The 21,161-nt window shown below is 41.8% G+C and overlaps 1 protein-coding gene across 10 annotated transcripts in view; it reads right to left on the bottom strand.

The window, feature by feature from the left end:
* Positions 1 to 21,153, bottom strand: part of NUP153 (nucleoporin 153) — a 92,059-nt gene extending 70,906 nt beyond the window's left edge. Inside the window, exons 1-6 of one of the 10 annotated variants that reach the window (XM_042937832.1) lie at positions 21,126 to 21,153; positions 16,010 to 16,082; positions 13,179 to 13,285; positions 11,023 to 11,107; positions 8,534 to 8,560; positions 8,261 to 8,317 (exon numbers count right to left, since the gene is read on the bottom strand). In XM_042937832.1, coding sequence (XP_042793766.1) covers positions 8,261 to 8,317; positions 8,534 to 8,560; positions 11,023 to 11,052 — 114 coding nt within the window. In that variant the 5' untranslated portion in view covers positions 11,053 to 11,107; positions 13,179 to 13,285; positions 16,010 to 16,082; positions 21,126 to 21,153. Of the gene's footprint in view, positions 1 to 6,063; positions 6,615 to 8,260; positions 8,318 to 8,533; positions 8,561 to 11,022; positions 11,108 to 13,178; positions 13,286 to 16,009; positions 16,083 to 21,125 lie in introns of those variants that run through there. The other 9 variants (XM_042937830.1, XM_042937822.1, XM_042937826.1 and 6 more) reach the window with 9 other exon arrangements.
* Positions 21,154 to 21,161: the final 8 nt, after the last annotated feature.

The following is a 21,161-nucleotide window of genomic DNA, read 5'->3' as shown; positions in this document are numbered from 1 at the left end:
TAAAATCCCTGTTCTCAGGTAACTTCACTGGGTCCCTAACTATAAATACCAAATATAATCCATCTTCAGTTTCAGGGTTTTGGAGCCCCTATTGCCCCAAATACACTGCTGTTTTCATTTCTATCTGCTCTTTTGGCTGCCTTTATTTTGTTAATACCTGTCACTGGCTTTTACTTAGTTTTCTTTCAGGGTTCTGTGCACACACTCTTTACCCACTGAACTCCTGTGTCACCAAGTTCTCCTTTCCAAACTTTTTTGAAAGTCTTATGTTGTAGTTTCCCTGTTTTCCCCCTTGCTCCCTCCAAGCCCGAATGAAGAAGAACAAAGGCTAAAGAACCCAAGACTTCACATAAGACTTAAAGAATATCTAATTATATGGGGCACCTGAGTGGCTACGTCCGTTAAGCATCTGACTTCGGCTCAAGTCATGATCTCACTGTTCGTGAGTTCGAGCCTGGCATTGGGCTCTGTGCTGACAGTTCAGAGCCTGGATGCAGCCTGCCTTGGATTCTGTGTCTCTCTCTCTCTCTCTCTCTCTCTCTCTCTCTCTCTGCCCCTCCCCCACTAGCTCACACGCACTCTCTCTCTCAAAAATAAATGTTAAAAATTTTTTTAAAACAAATTAACGAATATCGAATTATAAAAACATTTGAAACACTAAATAGTAAAAATCTAGATGCCATTATAATCCTTCAGTTATTTCAAGTTTTGTAATATATCTATTCTAACATTACTAAATTTTAACACCTAACTTTAACACTCAGTTATTTCCACAAGGGAAAAAAGTAATGAAGTATTCAAATTCTAATACGGTTATACTGAATCTGGTTTCAATAATCTGAATTTAACCTTCAAATCTAAGCTATTATCTGTCCTATTTTACAACCTACAGATAGTCATTCAGCGGCCAAGGTTTCCCCATCCACGGTCCAAATCCTTACAGCCACTTAAAATCCACACTTTTTCCATTTCTCTTCTCAACTTCAAGAAATGAAGCCAAAAAAACCACGAGCATAAAAATTATTCTGGCTAAAAAAAATTTTTTTAACTACAACTGGCCACAAATTTCAAAAGTCCTCCTTCAAAAGTCTGCCCTAATGCAGTAAGGAGAAACATGACCTGACTTGGTCTCTTATTTTTAGTTATCCACATTATAGAGGTGGTATTCATAGATAATTAACAGTAATCAAACAAGAACAAGAAAAGGAATCCCTGAAAGACCTTTCAAACTAGCCATAGGAAACCCAATAAAGACCAAAGCAGTTTAACCCACTAAAAGTTTTATACAAGATATTGTCACTTTTCTTAAATAATCTATTTGAAAACGGGATTTAAGAGTTTACTTCTTAAATCACACTATGAAAAAGATAAGCAAAAGCAAGCAAACTGAAACATCTATACACAGGAAAGGCATTCTACCATCCTGTTTCTGATAGCAAACAGAGTAAATTGTATCTTGTAGCAAGACTTTAAATCAGGCCACCCAACACAGAAGAATCTTAAAAATATATCGCAACCAGGGCCATAAGCTAACTGCCTGCAAATAAAACCATTTTTGAAAACACGAGGTCATTACATCTTCCTAATGATATTCTGTGCCTAAAGAAAATGGTTTTAATTAGTAACATCAGACCGAAGTCTTCATTTTACTTCAAACACTGGTAAGTGAATTGATAAAATATCACATACAAGGGCCTCTCATCACCAACAAAAAACCTACTATGCACTAAGTAAGTTAATATTTGGATTTACTCTCCTATATACTTAAATGACTGGCATTTCTTGAAGCAACATGTTCGAAAATAAGTACTCAATAAGTTTAAGTTTGGCCTCATCACCTAGTAAAAAGTCCCTAGATCCAATAAAAGCCTATTAAAGCTTGAGGTTGGGTACATAAAGGAAAAAAACCCTACTGAGAGGCAGCAAAATTCAAAGACAAACATTTATATCAAAAGGCTGTATTTAGGGGCAGCTGGGTGGCTCAGGGGATTGAGCACCCCACTCTTGATTTCGGCTCAGGTCATGATCTCGCTGTTCCTGGGATCAAGCCCGGGTTGGGCTCTGCACAGTCAGCTTAGGATTCTCTGTCTCCCTCTCTGCCCCTCCCCTGCTTATTCACTCTCTCTCAAAAATAAATAAATATTTTTTTTAAAAAGGCTGTATTTAATCACAATTTCAAATGAGTCCTTACCATATATGCCACACCCTGCTCTAAGAGCTTTACTAATCTCATTTAACCCTCACAACAATTTTCACTTTACAGACACATAAATTAAGCAGAGAATTTAAATAACTTGTCCAAATCCTGGCAGAACAGGATTCAAACCCAGATACTCTGATTCCATTATTTTTTCCCTATCAACTATTTCCAGTTGTTTCCACTGATAGTATTTAACATCTAAGACAAAGCAGTAAAGATAAAATTAAAGCCAAAACTACTTAGTACATTCTGCAATAAGTATTTGATGTCTAAATATCCTTCCATTTCAAAACTGAGAATACTCTTTAGCCATCAGATCCCAAGTAGGACATACTTGGAAGCGGGGCATAGTTGGGAGAAAGTATCATATAGAAACTACCAAACAAAAAAACCTAAACTATCATATAAACCAGGGTTAGGCAAAACATGGTCTGTGGGCCAAATTCAGCTCTTAGCCTGTTTTTATACAAGCCCCAGGCTAAGAATGATTTTTACATTTTTTAAAGGGCTGCATAAACAAAACAAACAACTTGCGGTAATAAAGCCTAAAATACTTACTATTTGGCCCTTTACAAAAAAAAGTTTGCAGACTCCTGATTTAAGCTACTAAATAAAGGGATTCCCTCCTTTTTCTAAAATAGCTAAATGCAAAAACGAACTTGTTGGAAGACAAGCTATATCCAGGTAGATAAAATGAGTGGATTCCCACAGCTCCAGACCAGAAGACAAAACCTCTTAAGCACACCCCCCTCAAAAAAGGGCAAAAATAAATAGTGCCCTCTCACCAGGAGGTGGCAGTAGATTCTTCCAGAGGCAAGGTTCTGGTTTGCCCATGGGCTCAGGTTTTTTGTGGTTACTACTAAGAAAAGCTTGAGCTCTCCGGAGCTGACTTCCTGGGCCTGACAATCTGCACAAGAAGTGGGAAAGGCGACTGAAGCGGGGACAAAAACTAACCACGTCTTCTTTCAGTGATCTGTTCACTCCCAACTAGAAAAATGACACCATTTCCTAAATGCATCTGGGCTGAGTTAAGGAGGACAGAAGGCAAGCGAAAATGATCGACTTACATTATTCAGGGCTGTTCTTCATTTTTGCTTCTATAATTCTTTAAGTAACTGCCCTTCAGTTAGTTGAGTCAGAAAACGGATTTCTGTCTCCAAACTTCAAGCAAGATGGCATTTTAAAGATCAGAAGTTAAAAGGAAAAAATGTAATCTTTAGATGTATCTTAGCAGAGCTAACTGAGAAGTCAAAACAGGATATTACAAGTCAGATGAACACATGCAAAAGTTGCAGGTACTGCCTGACCGCACAAGCTAATTGGCCTGCCAGGCGATGGCAAACATCCACGACAGTGCCAGACCTCCCGTTCTTATGCCCACCCTCTACTACACAACCCAAAACTTCATTTTTGCCCAGAAACCCGTGGACATTTAATCAAATAACATTAGTATAAAACATGCCATGTCATGAAGCTCCTTGCTATTCATGATGACTCAGCAGCTGCTGCAAAACATAGAGGTGACAGACAACGTAAGACAGCAGACAGCCAGCAGGCAGTCTACAAGTCCACAAAAGTTCCAGTAAGGACTAAGGACAGTTTTTATTTTTAGATTGTTAAAAATTGAGCATCTGTATACTCCTGCATACTTTTCTTTGGTGTTTTCTGCCAATATTAAGTAACACCTGCCGTGTTGATCAAGAAACCCCCAAACATCTTTAATCCCAATTCAAAAGCTAAAATGTATTTTCTTTTTCAATTAAATGGCTAGGGCAAGGGGTGCCTGTGTGGCTCAGTCGGTTAAGCGCCCGACTTCAACTCTGGTCATGATCTCGCAGTTTGCGAGTTCAAGCCCCACATAGGGCGCTGTGCTGACAGCTCAGGGCCTGAAGCCTGCTTCTGTGTCTCCTCCTCTCTCTGCCCCTCCCCCATTGACGCTCCTCCAGTGTGCGCTTGCGCTTGCGCGCGCGCGCGCGCTCTCTCTCTCTCTCTCTCTCTCTCTCTCTCAAAAATAAATAAACATTAAAAAAATGTTTTCAAATGGCTAGGGCAAGAAGCTGGAAGTATTTTAGATAAGGGGAAAAGATAAATTATCAAGGTCTTAAAACTACACAGCCTAAAATCACATCCGATCTAAGGCAATCTGGATCATAAGTATTATGTTGTTAAGGCATCATTCCCCCAAATTAGTTTATCTTAAGTACATTTAAAAATAAGCTGTGATTGTAACATTTGCCACCTGGAATATATTAACTCCTTTTTAAACTCTGTCCAGATCATCCAATACATGTACTTAAAACATCTCATTTTTTATATAGTAACTTTGTTGTAAGAAGATCTGAGAACTCAAAGACATTTATTCTTCAATAGAAACAGAAAGCATGTGTGTCTAACTTCCATTCTACAAAAGGATTAGGTTAAATGGCCAGGCGTGTGACCTGAATTCTAATCTTAAATTTGCCTGCAATACCCCACCCCTGTTCCTCACAAAGAAATTTAAAAAACGGCCCTTTCTGTATACATCTGGGGGAAAACTACTGGGAGGTAAAAGTAATGTCACGACTTCTAGCCATTAGCTACTTAAAATTATAAACCACAATTTTTACTATTAAAAAATTTCCCCCCAATTTTACTTTTAAAAATTTGCGTTTTAGTGGTACAATTTAACATCATCACCAAACATGTTAAAATATTCAATACCACCATCACCCAAAATAAAGCAATCTAGGAATTCTACCTTTAATAGGATGCAACAAGTTACCAGACCCTTTCCCCATACTTTTGACAGCCTTAAGACAAACACCTGCACCTTAGCCTCACTGTCAAATTTTATACATGACTTTTATTAAAATAATTTTTTAACATTTTCCTATTCAATTCCCATGATAAACAAATAAGTTTTTTAAAATAATATTTTCTCAAAATCAAATGTATCGTTTACAATTAGGATAAACTCCTTTTCATACTTCAAACACCCATGAGTGCACAAGGTGGTTAATGAGAAGACCACCAACATTCCTGGGTGTCAAAAGTACCTTAAACTTCTAGAATACGCCCCGTAATATTAAAATATTTCGTGCATGAGATCAGAACTGGAGTTCCGGTCAACTGTGCGTAACAGCCAGTTCTAGCCTCCAAAATAAAATGGGGGGGGGGAGGGAGTGGATAGAAGAGGAGAGGGAAGAGTCTCGCAGCGGAGAAAAGACGTAAGGGTGGAGAGGGACTTTCAAAATGCCCCAGGACCTAGGTAACTATCATCCGGTTATGGGAGAGGGGGGGAAAAATCTAAGTGGATGCTCTCAGATCGAAGGACACCGGCAGGGGAGACGCGGAATTAATTAATAGCATGAAACAAAGTTATTTCACTTTCTGTGTAACAGCGCCCCATCCCCACCCCCGGGTGCCTCGGAAGCGGACTGCCTGGGACAGCCCCCTCCCCACACAAACTGAAACGCGGGAGACTAGAAAACAGCAAGCGTATGGGCCTCCAGCCACATCTCTTCCTTTCTCCCTGGAGAGGACGTGAGTAATACCCTCAAACCCCCCAATCCCCGCCAAAACCGAAAGAAATGCGCGCAACGTGGGCCTAGAATTTCTGTTCCCGCCCTGCGCCTGTCTGGGGAAGCCCCTGGCCCAGAAGATCGGGGAGAGGCGGCCCGAACCACACGTGTGTGCCGCAAAGATGGGCCTGTCTCAGCCCACTTCCCGTCGCCACTCCGGCGGCCTGAGATCCCGCCGCCTGGCTCGGGCCTTTCCTCGGGCCCTAGCGTCCGCTCCACGTGGGGCACCAGGGCCCCACGCCGCCTGTTCCCTCCCGCTGAGTTCCGAACCCGCTGAGATACCACCGCGTCGGGGTTCCATACCTGGTGCTGTTGTCGCCCCTGCTGGTAAGGCTTAATTGGCCCCTGGTGGCAACGCCGCGTCCGGATCTTGCCGCCACCGCCCCCTCCTATTCCTCCGGCTCCCGAGGCCATGGCGGAGCCTCCGCCGCTTCCCGCGTCGGGGCGGGTAAGGGGGCGGGAGAGGCAGAGGTGGAGGCCTTAGAGCCCCCCCCCGCCCGGCCCCAGCCCAAAAGTCCGCCTTCGCTGCCCACACAGTAGGGCACAGGCACACCAGGAGCCGCGAGGTTTCGAGCAGGAGCGGAGAGAAAATGCGCGCTGGCAGCAGGGAAGGCGGTGGCGGCGACTGAGGCCGAGGAGCTGGCTCCGGTCCGGCAGCCTCCTGCGGACCCCCGCCTCTGTGTATGTCACGGTCTCTATGGAGATCCCCCGCAGAGGACAGCGCGATCAGCTCCAGGCGCTGTTTAGGCCTAACTCGACCGCCGGCTGATGGGGATTCTTTCGTCGCCCTAGCCGTAGCTGCCGCAGTTGAAGCCGCCGGCGCCGCCCGCCTACCCCTCCCCTTTGCGCACAGCGCCCGCCCCGCCGCCGTCGTCGTCGTCGTCCCTGCAGTCGCCGCTGCTATTGCGCCTATTGCCGCTGCTAAGGCCGCCGCCGCGGTCGCGAGCCAGAACGCCGTCACTCGTCAGCGCCCGACGCGTTTGCATCATTACACTGCGACCGAGTGATAGGCGAAGAGGAAGGGAGGGCCGGCCGAGCCCGCGCTCTCGGCCGCGCGGCACGCTGGGAAGCGTAGTTCAGCGGAAGAACGAAAGGAGGACGCGGAAGGAGATCCTCGGATCACCGCAGAGGCACAAAGCCGCGGGCTCCGTCCTTTTTATTGCTTTTAGCTGTAAACTTAGACTTGGGCCGAGGCATTTAGCATAAAAACAATAACCTCTTTTCATTCAACTTCCCCTTTGGTTGGTAAAGCGGGCAGAAAGTCAACAGATAGTAAAATCGAAGACAGGAGCTAATATAAAAAAAATTTTTTTTTAATGGTTGAAAAAGCAATGTTGGTGATCTTTAAGCCTAAAGCAGAATTTAAAAATGTATACGGTTTCATTAATGTCCCATTAACATGTAAGGGCTTTGCTGTCAAACACAAGGACTAGAATTCTGGCCCCACCGCTCTCTAGCTTGACCTTGCAGAAGTCAAAACTTTCTGAGCCTTGGCTTCGTCTTCCGTAAAATGGGAACCATAGTGATCGTTCATGCAGAGGACGTAGTATCTGTCCTGGTAGGCAAGAACTGCAATAAATGGTTACAATTATTACCCACAGGCAGGCAGCTCACATCAGACGTAAGTGGTAGGTTACCGGTAATAAAAGTATACATATATTGCTCCAAATAGAAGGCATCATATTTAGGAAAGTGAGTAAGTGAGCTAGGATCAAAGACTGATCCCACAAAGAATAGAGATTGTAGGAATTGATGGTCAGAAGGGCTTGCTGGGGCGTGCCTGGGTGGCTTAGTCTGTTGGGCCTCACACTTTGGCTGAGGTCATGATCTCCCAGTTCTTGAGTTCCAGCCCCCATCCCCACATCAGGCTCTGTACTGACAGCTCAGAGCCTGGAGCCTGCTTCAGATTCTATGTCTCCTCTGCCCCTCCCCGGCTTGTGCTCTCTCTCTCTCAAAATAAACATTTTAGGGGCGCCTGGATGGCTCAGCCGGTTGAGCATCCGACTTTGGCTCAGGTCATGATCTCACAGTTCGTGAGTTCGAGCCCCGCGTGGGGCTCTGTGCTGACAGCTCAGAGCATGGAGCCTGCTTCGGATTCTGTCTCTCTCTCTCTCTCTGCCCCTCCCTTGCTCATGCTCAGTCTCTCTCTCTGTCTCAAAAATAAATAAAACATTAAAAATAAATAAATAAATAAATAAATAAATAAATAAACATTTTAAAAATTGAAAGAAAAGAAAAGGCTTCTTGGTCATGTGGTCCAGCCCCCACATCAACCCACCAGACAGGGGTTCAGAGAATTCAGGTGGCATGCTCAAGGACACTCAGCCCCAGGGAACCCAAAGCCACAACTGTAACCCAACTTTCTGAGTTGAGACAAGTAAACAAATGAGGGAAAAAATCTGCTGTAAAAAAATAGGTTTAGTGCTCCATTTGAGACAATTGATCTTAAAGGTTGTAAGTTTCAGAGTCAAACAGACTTAATTTCAAATCTATCACTTACTAGCTGTGTAGCCTTGGGGAAGTTACTGATCCTCTTTCTAAGCTTCAGTTTCCTCATCTGCAAATAGAATGAATATTTACCTCAACTGGTTGGTGGTTCTAATGAAAGGATTAATATATATAGCTCATAAAACTACTTAGAAAGCATGTAATATCCAGGTATTAAATACAAATTAACTCTAAGATGTTCATACCATCTCCACCACCAAACTGCACAATGCAAATCACTCTTATAAATCATGTAAGTCAAATTGTGAAACCAAACTTACAGTACCTTGGATTTTGTAGTACCCTTCAGCACCTAAGGAAACAGGCTGTATCAGGCATAGGTTTATAGAGCAAATGGCTTTCAGTGGCACCTCTGACCATAATCACCAAGACTATAAAAAGTTGCCAAATATGACAAACAAAATGAATCTACTTCCTCTTCTGTTTCCTGGTTGTCCTACCTCCGTGCCAGGCTCTACCACTAACTCCCCACTAGACTCGTCAGGTAGACATGCTCCTTCCCCTGAAGCACCTCATCCTTCTTAAATACAATTGTCTCTCTTTCACAGTTATTAACTAGGTATTTGACAAGCAGAGTCAAGTAGTTCCTAATAAGCTCAGCCAGGGAACGTCTGTACCTGAATATTTCACTGGGCTGTGTATATAGAAGATTGAACTGTAGTCATGTCTCATTTTCCCTTTTCACTCTACCAGACTCAGGATTTCCAGCACAGGAGAGTGAACAGGCTGGGGCTCAAAAATCATCCCTTTCTTAGAGGCCCGTTATTTGATGTCTGCATGGGACAGACTTCATATTCAAGCTTTGAAAAGGATATGCAAAAGAGCTGGGCCAACCTAAGGTGAAACTCCAGAATTGAAAATTGGTAAGATTTAAGGAAGTACGGAAAAATTCACATCCCCCTTTAGCCTTATCTCCACTATTTGCCCCATTTTACAGTTATTTCTTTGAAGTAAAACAGTGTTTAAGGGAAAAATAATACATTATTCCCACATTCATGTTACTGAGTTATTGGAAACGTTACCAGACTTGGCAGCAAAGAAAAAATAAAAGGCAAGAGAAATTCACATTCAAAACTTCCTACAGCCTAATTTTACCCTGAAATAGTATCAGCCTCACTGTAGGTTGAAGTAACTTCTTGTGCATAGGTTTGGGATTTGAAAATAACATTGTGCTGAATTTCAGTTTGGAGCGACAATCCCCAAACCTAGAGTTCCTCAAGCATTTTTGGTACAGGACTCATTCTTCAGTTAGGAATTACTAGTAAGAGAATGGATTATAATAAAGTTATTCTGATTATAAAATTTAAAGAATCTGCCTGCATTCAAACATACGAATAATTCTTGAACGTTTCTCTAACAGAGACTATATATAAATTGGAAAAAAGTATCAAAAAATAAATTGGAAAAAAGTATCAAATGACATGGACTGGTAATAGGGATTCCTGAAATCATTCCAGCCATATTAGGAGTTAATAGGCTTTTGAGGAAGGAAATAATTGTTATTTAGAACTTACAATTAATCAATCTCTATAGATGATGAATTGAATCCCTATAAACCCAATAAGGTTCTGTAGTTCACAGAATTGGAAAGTATCACTTAAAATTTTTTTTTTTTCAACGTTTTTTTTTTTTTTTTTATTTATTTTTGGGACAGAGAGAGACAGAGCATGAACGGGGGAGGGGCAGAGAGAGAGGCAGACACAGAATCGGAAACAGGCTCCAGGCTCCGAGCCATCAGCCCAGAGCCTGACGCGGGGCTCGAACTCACGGACCGCGAGATCGTGACCTGGCTGAAGTCGGACGCTTAACCGACTGTGCCACCCAGGCGCCCGGAAAGTATCACTTAATAAATTGTGTGTTATGAACTAGCTCTCTTCTGTATTCATCCTTTTCCTTCTTATTAACTTCTATTCCCGTCAGTCTTTAGACCTCGACAAAATGGCAGTGGCTCTGAGAAGTGATCTTAAGTTTTGAGTTGTTTCATTGAGGGCATTTTAAGAGAAACTCACTCCTCCCCACCCGGGTTTTAAACTCCATGAAGGATTTTTTTTTTTTTTTTTCATTTCCAGATCCTGAACACATGGACCAGTGTTAACACATCACACTCACTCTGTACGTACTACAGCTAATCATACCAATGTCAACTGTTCCTATTTTATTGTAATAAATAATACACTGATTAATACAGCTAAACTGCTTTCTATAATCTTACCTAGCTTGCATGTATTTGTTTTCTATAGTGCATAACAAATTAATTACTTCTCAAATTCATTTATTTATTCCTGATAAAGCATTCAAGAGTATCATGAACAAATCCCTATGATAATGTTATGGAGAGATTCTCATGTAATCCTAACAATCCTTAGAGGAACTATTATCCTCATGTTACAAATAAGGAAACTGGGCATTGAGGGGATAAAAAATAATTTTAAAAATTATTTCAGAATAACAGAGTCAGTATTTGAATGATTTCTCCTCCTCCTAACTCCAAAGCCCATGCTCTTACCCTCACTCTGTCATTTTTGTAGCCAATTTAGAAACTTATCTACGACTTAAAATATTTTTTCTTTGAAAAAATGATTTTCTACCTTAATGGAAAATGGTATACTTTAGAAACCTCTCTGATGGCCTCCACACTGACTTAAATGTTTAGACACTGGTTCTGCCTTACTGCATAGTGAGAATGGATATTTGCCAACTTTATGCTATGATAGCATTGGAAAGACTAGACTCCTATATGTGGCTTAGGATCACCTGAAAATGCAAGGACCTCCGTTGTGGCATGGGGACGTGTGGTTATGCAGTAGGATGGCAATGAAGAGTACATCAGCAGGGCCACCTGAGTGAAAGGGATATCATAAATCAGGCCTCCAAATTCAGAGAGGAGCCACATTAGCAAGACCAATAGAATTCAACGTATATCATGGAAACAAAAGAATAGTGTGAAGGATAAGGAGAAAAAAACTAACAGCAATTCGTATCCAAGATCAAGTGGCAGAACCTCACAGAAGACAACAGAAGGACAAGGATTTCTTCCCAATAACCAAGTTTTCAACAAAGATTAGCCCAAGTTCACTTTTCTCAAACCTGGACCCAGTTTTTTCAGCCAGAATGGTTGGTTATATTGGGAGAGATCTCAATTTATGAAAAGCCTGTTACTGCTAGCACCCCCGGCCCCCAATAAACTTCTTTATCCCCCCCATACAATATAGTAACTGCCAATTATAAATTACCACATGAAGAGGCTGCTGACGCTTCCACTAATTTCACAGAAATGCAATAGTCTAAGCCCAACCTAGATTGAAAAACAGCCTTTATATATTCTTCAAAAGGTAGTCAATTCTGTCCAAAGGAGTATTCAGAGATGACAAGTATAAGAATTTAGAAATTACAGGGGCACCTGGGCAGCTCAGTCGGTTAGGCTCTGACCCTGGCTCAGATCATGATCTCACGGTTTGTGGGTTTGAGCCCCACGTTGGGCTCTGTGCTGACAGCTCAGAGCCTGGAGTCTGCTAAGGATTCTGTGTCTCCCTCTCTCTCTGCCCCTCCCCCACACATGCTCTGTCTCTCTCTGTCTCAAAACTAAATAAACTTTTAAAAAGTAAGTTAGAAATTACGCATTTATTTTATCTTAACATAAAATGAAGTATCTGCTGTGATGTCTATTGAAATTATTATTTTATTGAGAGCAGTTTTAGATAGATCTCTATGATCTTCTACACACATTTTCATGTGATAATTATTACCAAGAATTACATAGAAAAATAAGGTGAAACTAGTTTTTTTGTTTTGGTTTCATTTTACAGTTCAGTCTCAACTAGAGAAATCCAAAATGGGGTTGAGATTCTAGGAAGTTATTGAGGTTTTTTAGGTATTTAGGTATTTTAGGTATTTTAAGGAAGAGGGGCCATAGCATTGAGAAGATATTTAAAGATGTACAACATCATGCTCTCATTAACTTACTGTGTCCTCGGTCTTTGGGGAATAAAGTAATACTTAAAACTAAATGAATTAACTAATATAATCACGTTTTGATTAACTACCTATATCACTTAATTCTAACGTGTCATGTAAGATTTTTCCTCTTCCTATTTATGTCAATGTATACTAGCCTTTGACATAGATGTGTTTACATACATTCCATTATAGTTTAAGGCATATTTTAAACTTACCAATTATGAATAGAAATTCAGTTTTATTGGATGCAATAAAAACCAAATTCAGGAAGACCCATTCCATCCTAACAGTAAAGACAGTTAATGAATCAACTAGGATTACACATTTCTGTCTAATTTTCAAATATAAACCAGAATGAACATGAACAATGGAGATCAACTCTAAAACAAGAAGTGGATAGTTATAAACAATTTATAAACATAATCTAAATATTAAAAAAAACATTTATTGAGAGCCTACTACGGTGATTTCTAATATATGTCACTGTACAAAACAGTAAAACCACCTCTGTTCACATGGTGTATCAGACTTCACCATTTTACTGAGTTGTTTTACAGCTTACTGCATTATGGTGTATTAACCACTAGAACTTAGCCCTAATAATTCACCCCCCAAAATTCTACATTCTAAATTCTAAACACATGCTAGTAAATTCATCCTCTATAAGAAATCTATGGGCTTCGTTTCATTTTTAAAAATATAATTAATCAGTTACATCAAAAAAACTGAACTCATCACTAAGGTTGCAAGCTATGTAAAACTCTAATATTTGCAAAACTCAATTTGCTTGCACTAAGTACCAAGGCTTTTCATTTTTAAAAAGCATTGGCAGAGAATGCTTGAGTTTATCAGACCCTAACTCATTAAGATGTTTCTTTTCAAGAGCATTTTATGAATTAACATGTTGACAACCCAAATGTCCACATCACCACCATAGGAAGGGCACAACCTACCAGTTAAAATGTGTCTTTTAGCCTCTTGCTACTCAAGGACAAGCAGCACCACCAGTCCCTGGAGCTTGTAAAGGGTCTCTGCCATCCCAGGCCTACTCAATCAGAATCTGCATTTTAACAAGATAACCAGGTGACTCGTATTGCATGACATTTGAAAAGCACCGTTTAAAAAAATTAACCATGCCACCAGAACTTATAAAGCACATCTGGTATGTTAAGAGTCTGAAACTAAACATTAGTTATGAAATATACTTGCGCATAGATATTTAAAGAACACTTTGGGACTCCTGGGTGCCTCTGTCAGTTAAGCATCTGACTCTTGGTTTCTGGTTAGGTCACCATCTCACGGTTCACGGGTTTGAGCCCCATGTCGGGCTTCGCACTGAGGACATAGACCCTGTTTAGGGTTCTCTCTCTCTGCCCCTCCCCATTCACACACTGTCTCTCTCTCAAAATAAATAAAGAAACTTTAAAAAATAAAGAAACAACACTTTGCTGATTCCCAAATGTCCTTATCTGTACAAATTTTCTTTTCAGAGTGAACTCATGACAAACAAAAAACATGGATGTAGAATAAACCATCTCATAATACCAGGGCCTATGAGCAGAGAAAAGAAATATCAGATTACTTCCTTAGAATTGCTATCACTTTCTGCTTTCCAAAACACTCACAAAATCATTGTTGAGATAGAAAAGCAAGCAGGAATGGACTCTAAGAGCAAATATTCTCTTTTGCTCTCAGTACCAGGTTAGCATCCAAATCCAAAATGCATGCAAAGAGGTCAGACAACTTGGAGTAAAATCTATAGATTTCACCTTTCCTAAACTATAACAACAGAAATAACAGCTCTCTACTTGACAAATCACAAAAACAATTAAGTTGATTACCTACTTCTAATAGCTCGATCTCTTAAACAGGTGCTATGAAGTCAACACAGTATTCAGATGCAGTATTTTCTCCAAAATTTACGAATGGAAAAAAAAAAAAAATGGATCCTTCAGTCTAAAGATTTTCTGAAGTTGGTCATCAAAAGTATTCTTTCCACAACACACAGAGGTCTTTACTCCTACAATAAGGAAGGCCTGAAAGTTGTGAACTACAAGAAAAAAATCATTTTTATTTTATTTTTTAAGTCATTTTCCAAAGGCTCACATACACCTTCCTTCCTCAAGGCCAAATATAAATACATTTGCTCATATGAATATTTATGGATCAAGGCATGGAAGTAATCAGTTATCCAAAGTTTCTGTAAACAGCAGGCTTAGGAATTCCCATTTTTCACTAAAATCTACAACAACCAACAACTAGTTGACGAACCAGCAGCTTGTAGAACATGTGGATGTTTTCCTCTTATGTGCATTTCATTTGACTCCAAAGAGAGCAGAAATGAAATTAAGCATTTTTTTGCTTTTCCTTTTTCTTTTCATCAGGATCTTTTTCCAAAGGAAGGTAGACTACTTACCTGAAATGAAATTCTGGATTTAATGCATCCTTATTCTCCATTATCCCAGGTTGATTTAACAGATGTAATGATTAGTTAACAAGATGACTTTAACCCGGCACTTATAACCCGTGACCGATGCCCTCAGTATATCTCACCTTGTTTGGATCCATCATATAGACAATAGACTATCGTGGGCTACCAAAAATACGGTTCTTCGAAACCAAAAAGAACTTTTCAAATATTCTCCAAAGCAAATAGGACTGAAGTTACACTACTCTACATTCAATATTAAATAGGCAGTATTGCCAAACAAACTAAGGCAACCCTGCAGACACTGAGCAAAGCCTACTCAAACACACCACCCCCAGTGAGGGAAAACCACCTCTCACATGAGGGTTTAGGCTCTAGCATATACACCATGCATAGAATTAAAACATCAAAGCAGACCATCGGGCTCCCCAGAGGCGCGAACCGAGCAACAAACAGCTTCTACCAGCCACAATTAAATCCAAGCCGTAACTTAGATGCTTTAAATTAGTAACAGTTAAACCAACTCTTTTTCACTTGCTTGGTCATAAAATCTTGCCCCCGCTGTGAGTCAGCAATGACTCAGAAGCACTTCCTACAAGAAACACCTGCTTTTAGGCCCATCGCTTGCAGCTGAAGTGCTGAGATCAATGATTTTAGCCTCATGCTTGCTAATATCGGAGTGTAATCCCTCGTCTGTCTCATGCTAGAGGGTCCTGTGCAGAATTTCAGCGACTGCAATCAGGGAGCGCTCTCCCGCTGGGTGGTAAGGAGACAAATCTATAATAAAAGCACTAGGACTTGACAATTGGGAAGGAAAAGCCATTTTTCTTGTTTTCACCGGGAATATGCCTCTCCCTTAACTCCTTCCACACCCTCTGGGCCCTCCCTTTGCAGCCAGGCTTCCTCAGGTACCAGCATCCGTCTTCCTTAAGGTTCAGTTTGGGTTTACAAGCAAAAGGGAGCTGCCTGTTCCCCTTCATTTGTGCCATTACTAACTTTAGAACCGGATCCTTTGAAAAGCATTAAAAACTGAGATGGCAAAAAGAAAGGCAACAGTTCTTAGAAGCTCTCTGTCTTAATTGCAAGCTAAGGAAAAGAGGAATCCAGTGGCTGGTTCATATGTCAGATCTAAACAAGACAGGTCAGATCATTTGCTTAGATTTTTCAGCAATGGTCACCGAAAACTTCCTATCCGTGTGAGCAGTACAGAAAAAGGGGACACGTTTACAGAACGCTGTAGGAGAGGAAAGGGAGGGCTGAGATGAGAAAGGGAAGGGCACATGTTAAATTCCCACCAACAGTCACAAGTAGCCATTTTGGAAACTTCTGCCAGGTCCACAGCTGATCTGAACTCACCTTTGGTGCATCCTCTCTCCATTGGTCAGTCCTCTGAGTCCAGACTGGCTCCTTGTTGACCCACCTTCAAAAGCTATAAAATAAATGGGGGAAAGATGACCGATACCTCCCAGGAATGGTGCAACAGCAGCACAGAGTATCACTTACTAACGCCCTAAATAATGAAGGACTGATGAATAATACATTCGAGAGAAAAGACCCTCCTTATTGCCACCTCACGGTTCCCTGACATTTTACATCCAGAGGACCAGGCACAAATTGGATATGTGTTTATTACTTGGATGAATGCATATTCATAGAAGGTTTTGCCATGTGTAGTTCCCTCAACAACTTTTATGTTATGGAATTTTTTTTCCTGTGTGTTTCAAAAACACTTTAGGTTTGTTAAAATAACCCTTTTGGGTTAAAACACCTTTAATCTCCCTCTTTTCCTTTTCAATACAATTTATCGCAGACCATCTACTAGTTGTAGTGTCAGAGATAAACAGAAGAAAATCACTTTTCCACAATCAGATGAAAACGGTGCTTCCCCTGAGGGATTCTACCCAAACAGGAACTGTGAACTAAAGGGATGAAGAAAGATCTGTACTTAAAACTTTGGGATACTATTCAACAAATATTTATTTTATCCTGGGCCATATATTCTGCAGATAGAAACATGATGATGACATATGTCCTACCCTTTAGGGACAAGTAGAAATGGTTGTACTATTACTTTATTTTTAAGCATTTTGAATATATACTTATGCAGAAATTTTCCTTTGGGAAATATGTATGACATAAATAGCTTTAAGTGGGTGTTCTCCATTTCAAACAACTTGTCAGGCAGGTGAAAACATCACATAAACCAGCATTGTTCCCACAACCCCGGGCTCAATGGAATTGTGATCAGGACATTCAAACAGGGAATGTGAGTACAGTTTGAGGGTGCCATTCCTTCCTTTAGATGTAAATAAATTCTAGAAAGCTTAAAAGAAGGTATAGTAGGGGCACCTGGGTGGCTCAGTTGGTTAGGCGTCCAACTTCAGCTCAGGTCATGATCTTGCAATTCGTGAGTTCAAGTCTCACATCGGGCTCTGTGCTGACAGCATGGAGCCTGCTTGGGATTCTCTCTCTCTCTCTCTCTCTCTCTCTCTCTCTCTCTCTCTGCCTCTCCCCACCCTTGCACTCTCTCTCTCTCTCTCAAACTAATAAATAAATAAGCTTTCAAAAATTGAAAAAAAAATACTTTAAAAGAAGGTATAGTAGGGGCACCTGGCTGGCTTAGTTGGTAGAGCATGTGACTCTTGATCTCGGGGTTGGAAGTTCAAGCCCCACATTGGGTATAGGGCTTACTTAAAAATAAAATCCTTTTTAAAAAAAATAAGAAGGTACTGTAAAATGTGTACCCTAGACAGAGATACATCAGCCGAAGTTTGCAACAGGACAAATAGTGTCTCCGAATAACTGCAGCCGTTTTGTTAATTCACTCAGACATGGAGTGGCATCTTTCAGAAGCAAGGAAGAGACCAAGGAATATGATTTAAAGTCTCCTGCACTCATATTTAGTAACTAAGTGCATTAAATGAGAGCACTATGCAGTGCCCACTGCATGCCACACACCTCCCTGGGTGCTTTCTGTGCGTTATCCTTCATCCATACAAGTCTTCTAGGGAGGAGGCCAAAAGAGAAGGGTTAAGTACTCCACTCAAAATCGTACACCAGGGATGAGCTCTGAACACAGGTCTAACGGATTTCCAAACCTGTACCTTTTTCATTAGACCCAGACGTATCTAGAACTACCCACAGGCAGGGCAAACGGAAGGAGTGGAGCAGGAGATGTTTAGAGAAGCTGCTGAACCCACTGACATCCTACCTCTTCTCACACAGGGGGGCCCAGATGCTTCTCAGCAGGGCCGTGGCAGGATTTCTGCGATAGACTGGGAGTCAGACCGGGGTACCTTGGCAGATGTCTCATTGGACCCCAGACGCCTAGAAGTGAGTTCCCTTCTTTGCAGGGTTGCCAGACAACATTTCTTTGCAGGGTTGCCAGACACCCAGTTAAATTTGAATCTCAGATAAAGAATGAATAATTTTAAAATATAAGTATGTCCCCAAAACTGCAAATATTGCATGGGACAACTTATTTTCTAAATCTGGCCACCCTACTTCTTTGTTCTATTTCAAGATGTCTTGAATTAGAATCAGAGAGTGTGACTTACGACTCTATACATGATCTTCAGCTTGGAATTAATTTATCCTGGCTATGGACTGGAATCATGAGAAACTCACCTGTAAGCACATCGTACCCTCGCCCTCCAGTACACACACCTACTCCAAGCTGTCACGTGCTTAATCGTGGGATGCCACCATAATTCACTTGCTTAGAGCCTAGTGCAGCCGACATGAATCTTGTGTCCACAGCTCAGGGATGCAAGAAATGTAAATGCGTACTGAATTCAACAGAATCTGTTTCAAAACCCCATTATTTTAGGCAGAGCGGAAGCAAAGTCACGTCAGGCCTTAACTGTGCCCCCCCCTTTTCCAGAACTGTTTCTAGGGCTCACGTACTACCGTGTGGGGCCGGCTGTTTCTTGATGTTGTCTGTCCATGCAGACTTTTGCCAAGTCACCCCTCTTTCTGGCCTTCTGGTCCCTCCAATTCACATGTTTGTTCTTCTTCCCCTGCTCCCCTCAGGCACATGTGTCATCCTGGCGTCATACCAAGGCTCCAAACGCTTCCTGAAACCCTCGAAGGTCCCAGCTGCCTCGATGCCCAGTGTAGCTATCTCTTTCTGGGTCCTTACTGCACTGCTGGGGTTCTGCCTTTGGGGAGTGAAGCATGGTGTGCTTTGCCATGGAATTTTCCAGACTAGCTCAGGCTTTACTGTCTCCCCAGAGCCCTTCCCCCAGGGAAGGGAACACAGTACCTCTAGAGGATACAAAGTTGTCCTCTTGTCTCCGCTCGCCACCCCCCAATATTCTCTCTGCCTCTAGAATATCTTTCTCAATCCTTTTTTTTTTTTTTTTTTGAGAGAGAGGGTGGCAGTGAGTGAGGGGCAGAGAGAGAGAGAGAGAGAGAGAGAGAGAGAGAGAGAAGCAGGGCTCACCCAAAGCGGGGCTCGAACTCACCTGATAGTGAGATCATGACCTGAGCCGAAGTCAGATGCTTGAAGACTGAGCCACCCAGGCACCCCTCTTTTCCTCCCCCGCCCCCAGTCTTTCTCAAGGGATGGCTCCACCCTCCTCAATACCCCTATCCTTCAGCTCTCCAACATTTCTCCAGTGTATCTAATCCCCTTAAGGATTTTAGGTTTTTGGAAGATCCTGGAAGGTTATTTCCTTTACACCCTGGCTTATGCTTCCCCTGAGGCAATGAATACAAGAGATTAGGAGGATAAGGAGAGAACAAAGGAAAGTATCCTAACATCCCAGGACTTTTCTTTTTCAAAGCCAGGCTAACAAATCAGATCCTGATTTGTTCAGGCACTTTGCCTTCCACAGTAGTCCACCAATTCTGGCATCAGCATCAGATTGGAAACATTAAAAACACGATTTTCAGGCTCCACCCAAGGCCTACACAATCCGTGGGGTTGAAGTAGGAATATGTATTTTGGGGTGCATGGGTGGCTTGGTCGGTTAAGTGTCTGATTTCAGCTTGGGTCACGATCTCACAGTTTGTGAGCTCGAGCCTGCATTGGGCTCCGTGCTGACAGGGTGGAGCCTGCTTCGGATCCTTTGTCTCCCTCTCTCTACCCCTCCTGGTTCATTCTCTCTCTCTCTCTCTCTCTCTCTCTCTCTCTCTCTCAGAAATAAAGGAATTATCTAAACAAAGGAATATGTATTTTAGCAAACTCTATCATCTTTCTTTCATACTCAGTTGCGATGGCTCTCTGACCTTTTCTTTCCTTTTCTTCCTTACCCCTGGAGTGGCAATATCTGGTTTTTAAAATTTTTTTTAATGTTTATTTATTTTTGACACAGAGAGAGAGAGTATCAGCAGGGGAGGGGCAGAGAGAGGGAGACACAGAATCGGAAGCAGGCTCCAGGCTCTGCGCTGTCAGCACAGAGCCCGATGCGGGGCTCGAACCCACAGACTGCTAGATCGAGCTGAAGTAGGATGCTCAACCGACTGAGCCACACAGGCGCCCCCATATCTGGTTAAAGATTCCATACACAGAACCAAAAATCTAGTATGGAGTTCTGTATCCATCTTTCAAAGGGCAGGTCACCTGAAGGCCAAGAGGATGTTCATGTGTCCCATCACCTCTTAGCTCTTTTTTAAATGTTTATTTATTTGGAGAGAGAGACAGAGACAGAGAAAGTAGGGGAGGGGCAGAGAGGGAGAGAGAATCCCAAGCAGGCTCCACACTGTCAGCACAGAGCCCAACTCGGGGCTCAATCTCATGAACTGCGAGATTATAACCTGAGCCAAAATCAAAAGCCAGCCACTTAACCAACTGAGCCACCCAGGCACCCTGCCTGTTACCTAGCTCATATCCCACTTTTCCCACTGTCCTCTCCAGGTTCCCAGAAGAGAATCTGAGTCTAACCCACCAAACGGGGCCATGCCAAAAATGTATCTCCATCCTGTGTCAAATGCAAAACTATTTCCCAGTAACATAAATGCTGCTTGGCTCTTACAAAGAATCATCAACGCATCTAAGCAGTCCAGTTTTTCATGGTTTGGGGATACTTCCAGAAGAATGGCCTAAGCAATTAAGATAAGATGTCTAAAGTAGATAAATTATTAAGTAATATTTATTATTATTTTTTTTATTAAGTAATCTCTACACCTCATGCGGGGCTCAAACTCACAACCCCAAGATCAAGCATCACAAGCTCTGCCACCAGGTGCCCCAAGAAGTAAGATTTTTTAAACTGCTTGTATTGTTTAAATTATTGCTAAATGCTTTCTTAACCGATTTGGAGAGAACAGTTCACCTTTTAAGAAAAAAAAGTGAATATGGCAAGGTAGGTAGGAGACATTCAGCTGGCAAGATCATTGGCCTATTTTATTCCAAAATGAGGTAAGGAGTACTGAGCTAACTTGCAGGTCTTAAAGGAGTATGTCCTAAGGAGTGAGAACAGACACACCAGCAGAAAATCATTCACAAGTAATGGTAGGAAAGACTCACCCCCTGGGATGGTTGTTGATATTTATAAAAGTCAGC

Source organism: Panthera leo, chromosome B2 (assembly GCF_018350215.1).
Source record: "Panthera leo isolate Ple1 chromosome B2, P.leo_Ple1_pat1.1, whole genome shotgun sequence".
NCBI classification, from domain to species: Eukaryota; Metazoa; Chordata; class Mammalia; order Carnivora; family Felidae; genus Panthera; species Panthera leo.
Note: the sequence above shows the minus strand (reverse complement) of the source record. Positions and strands in the feature narration are given on the sequence as shown.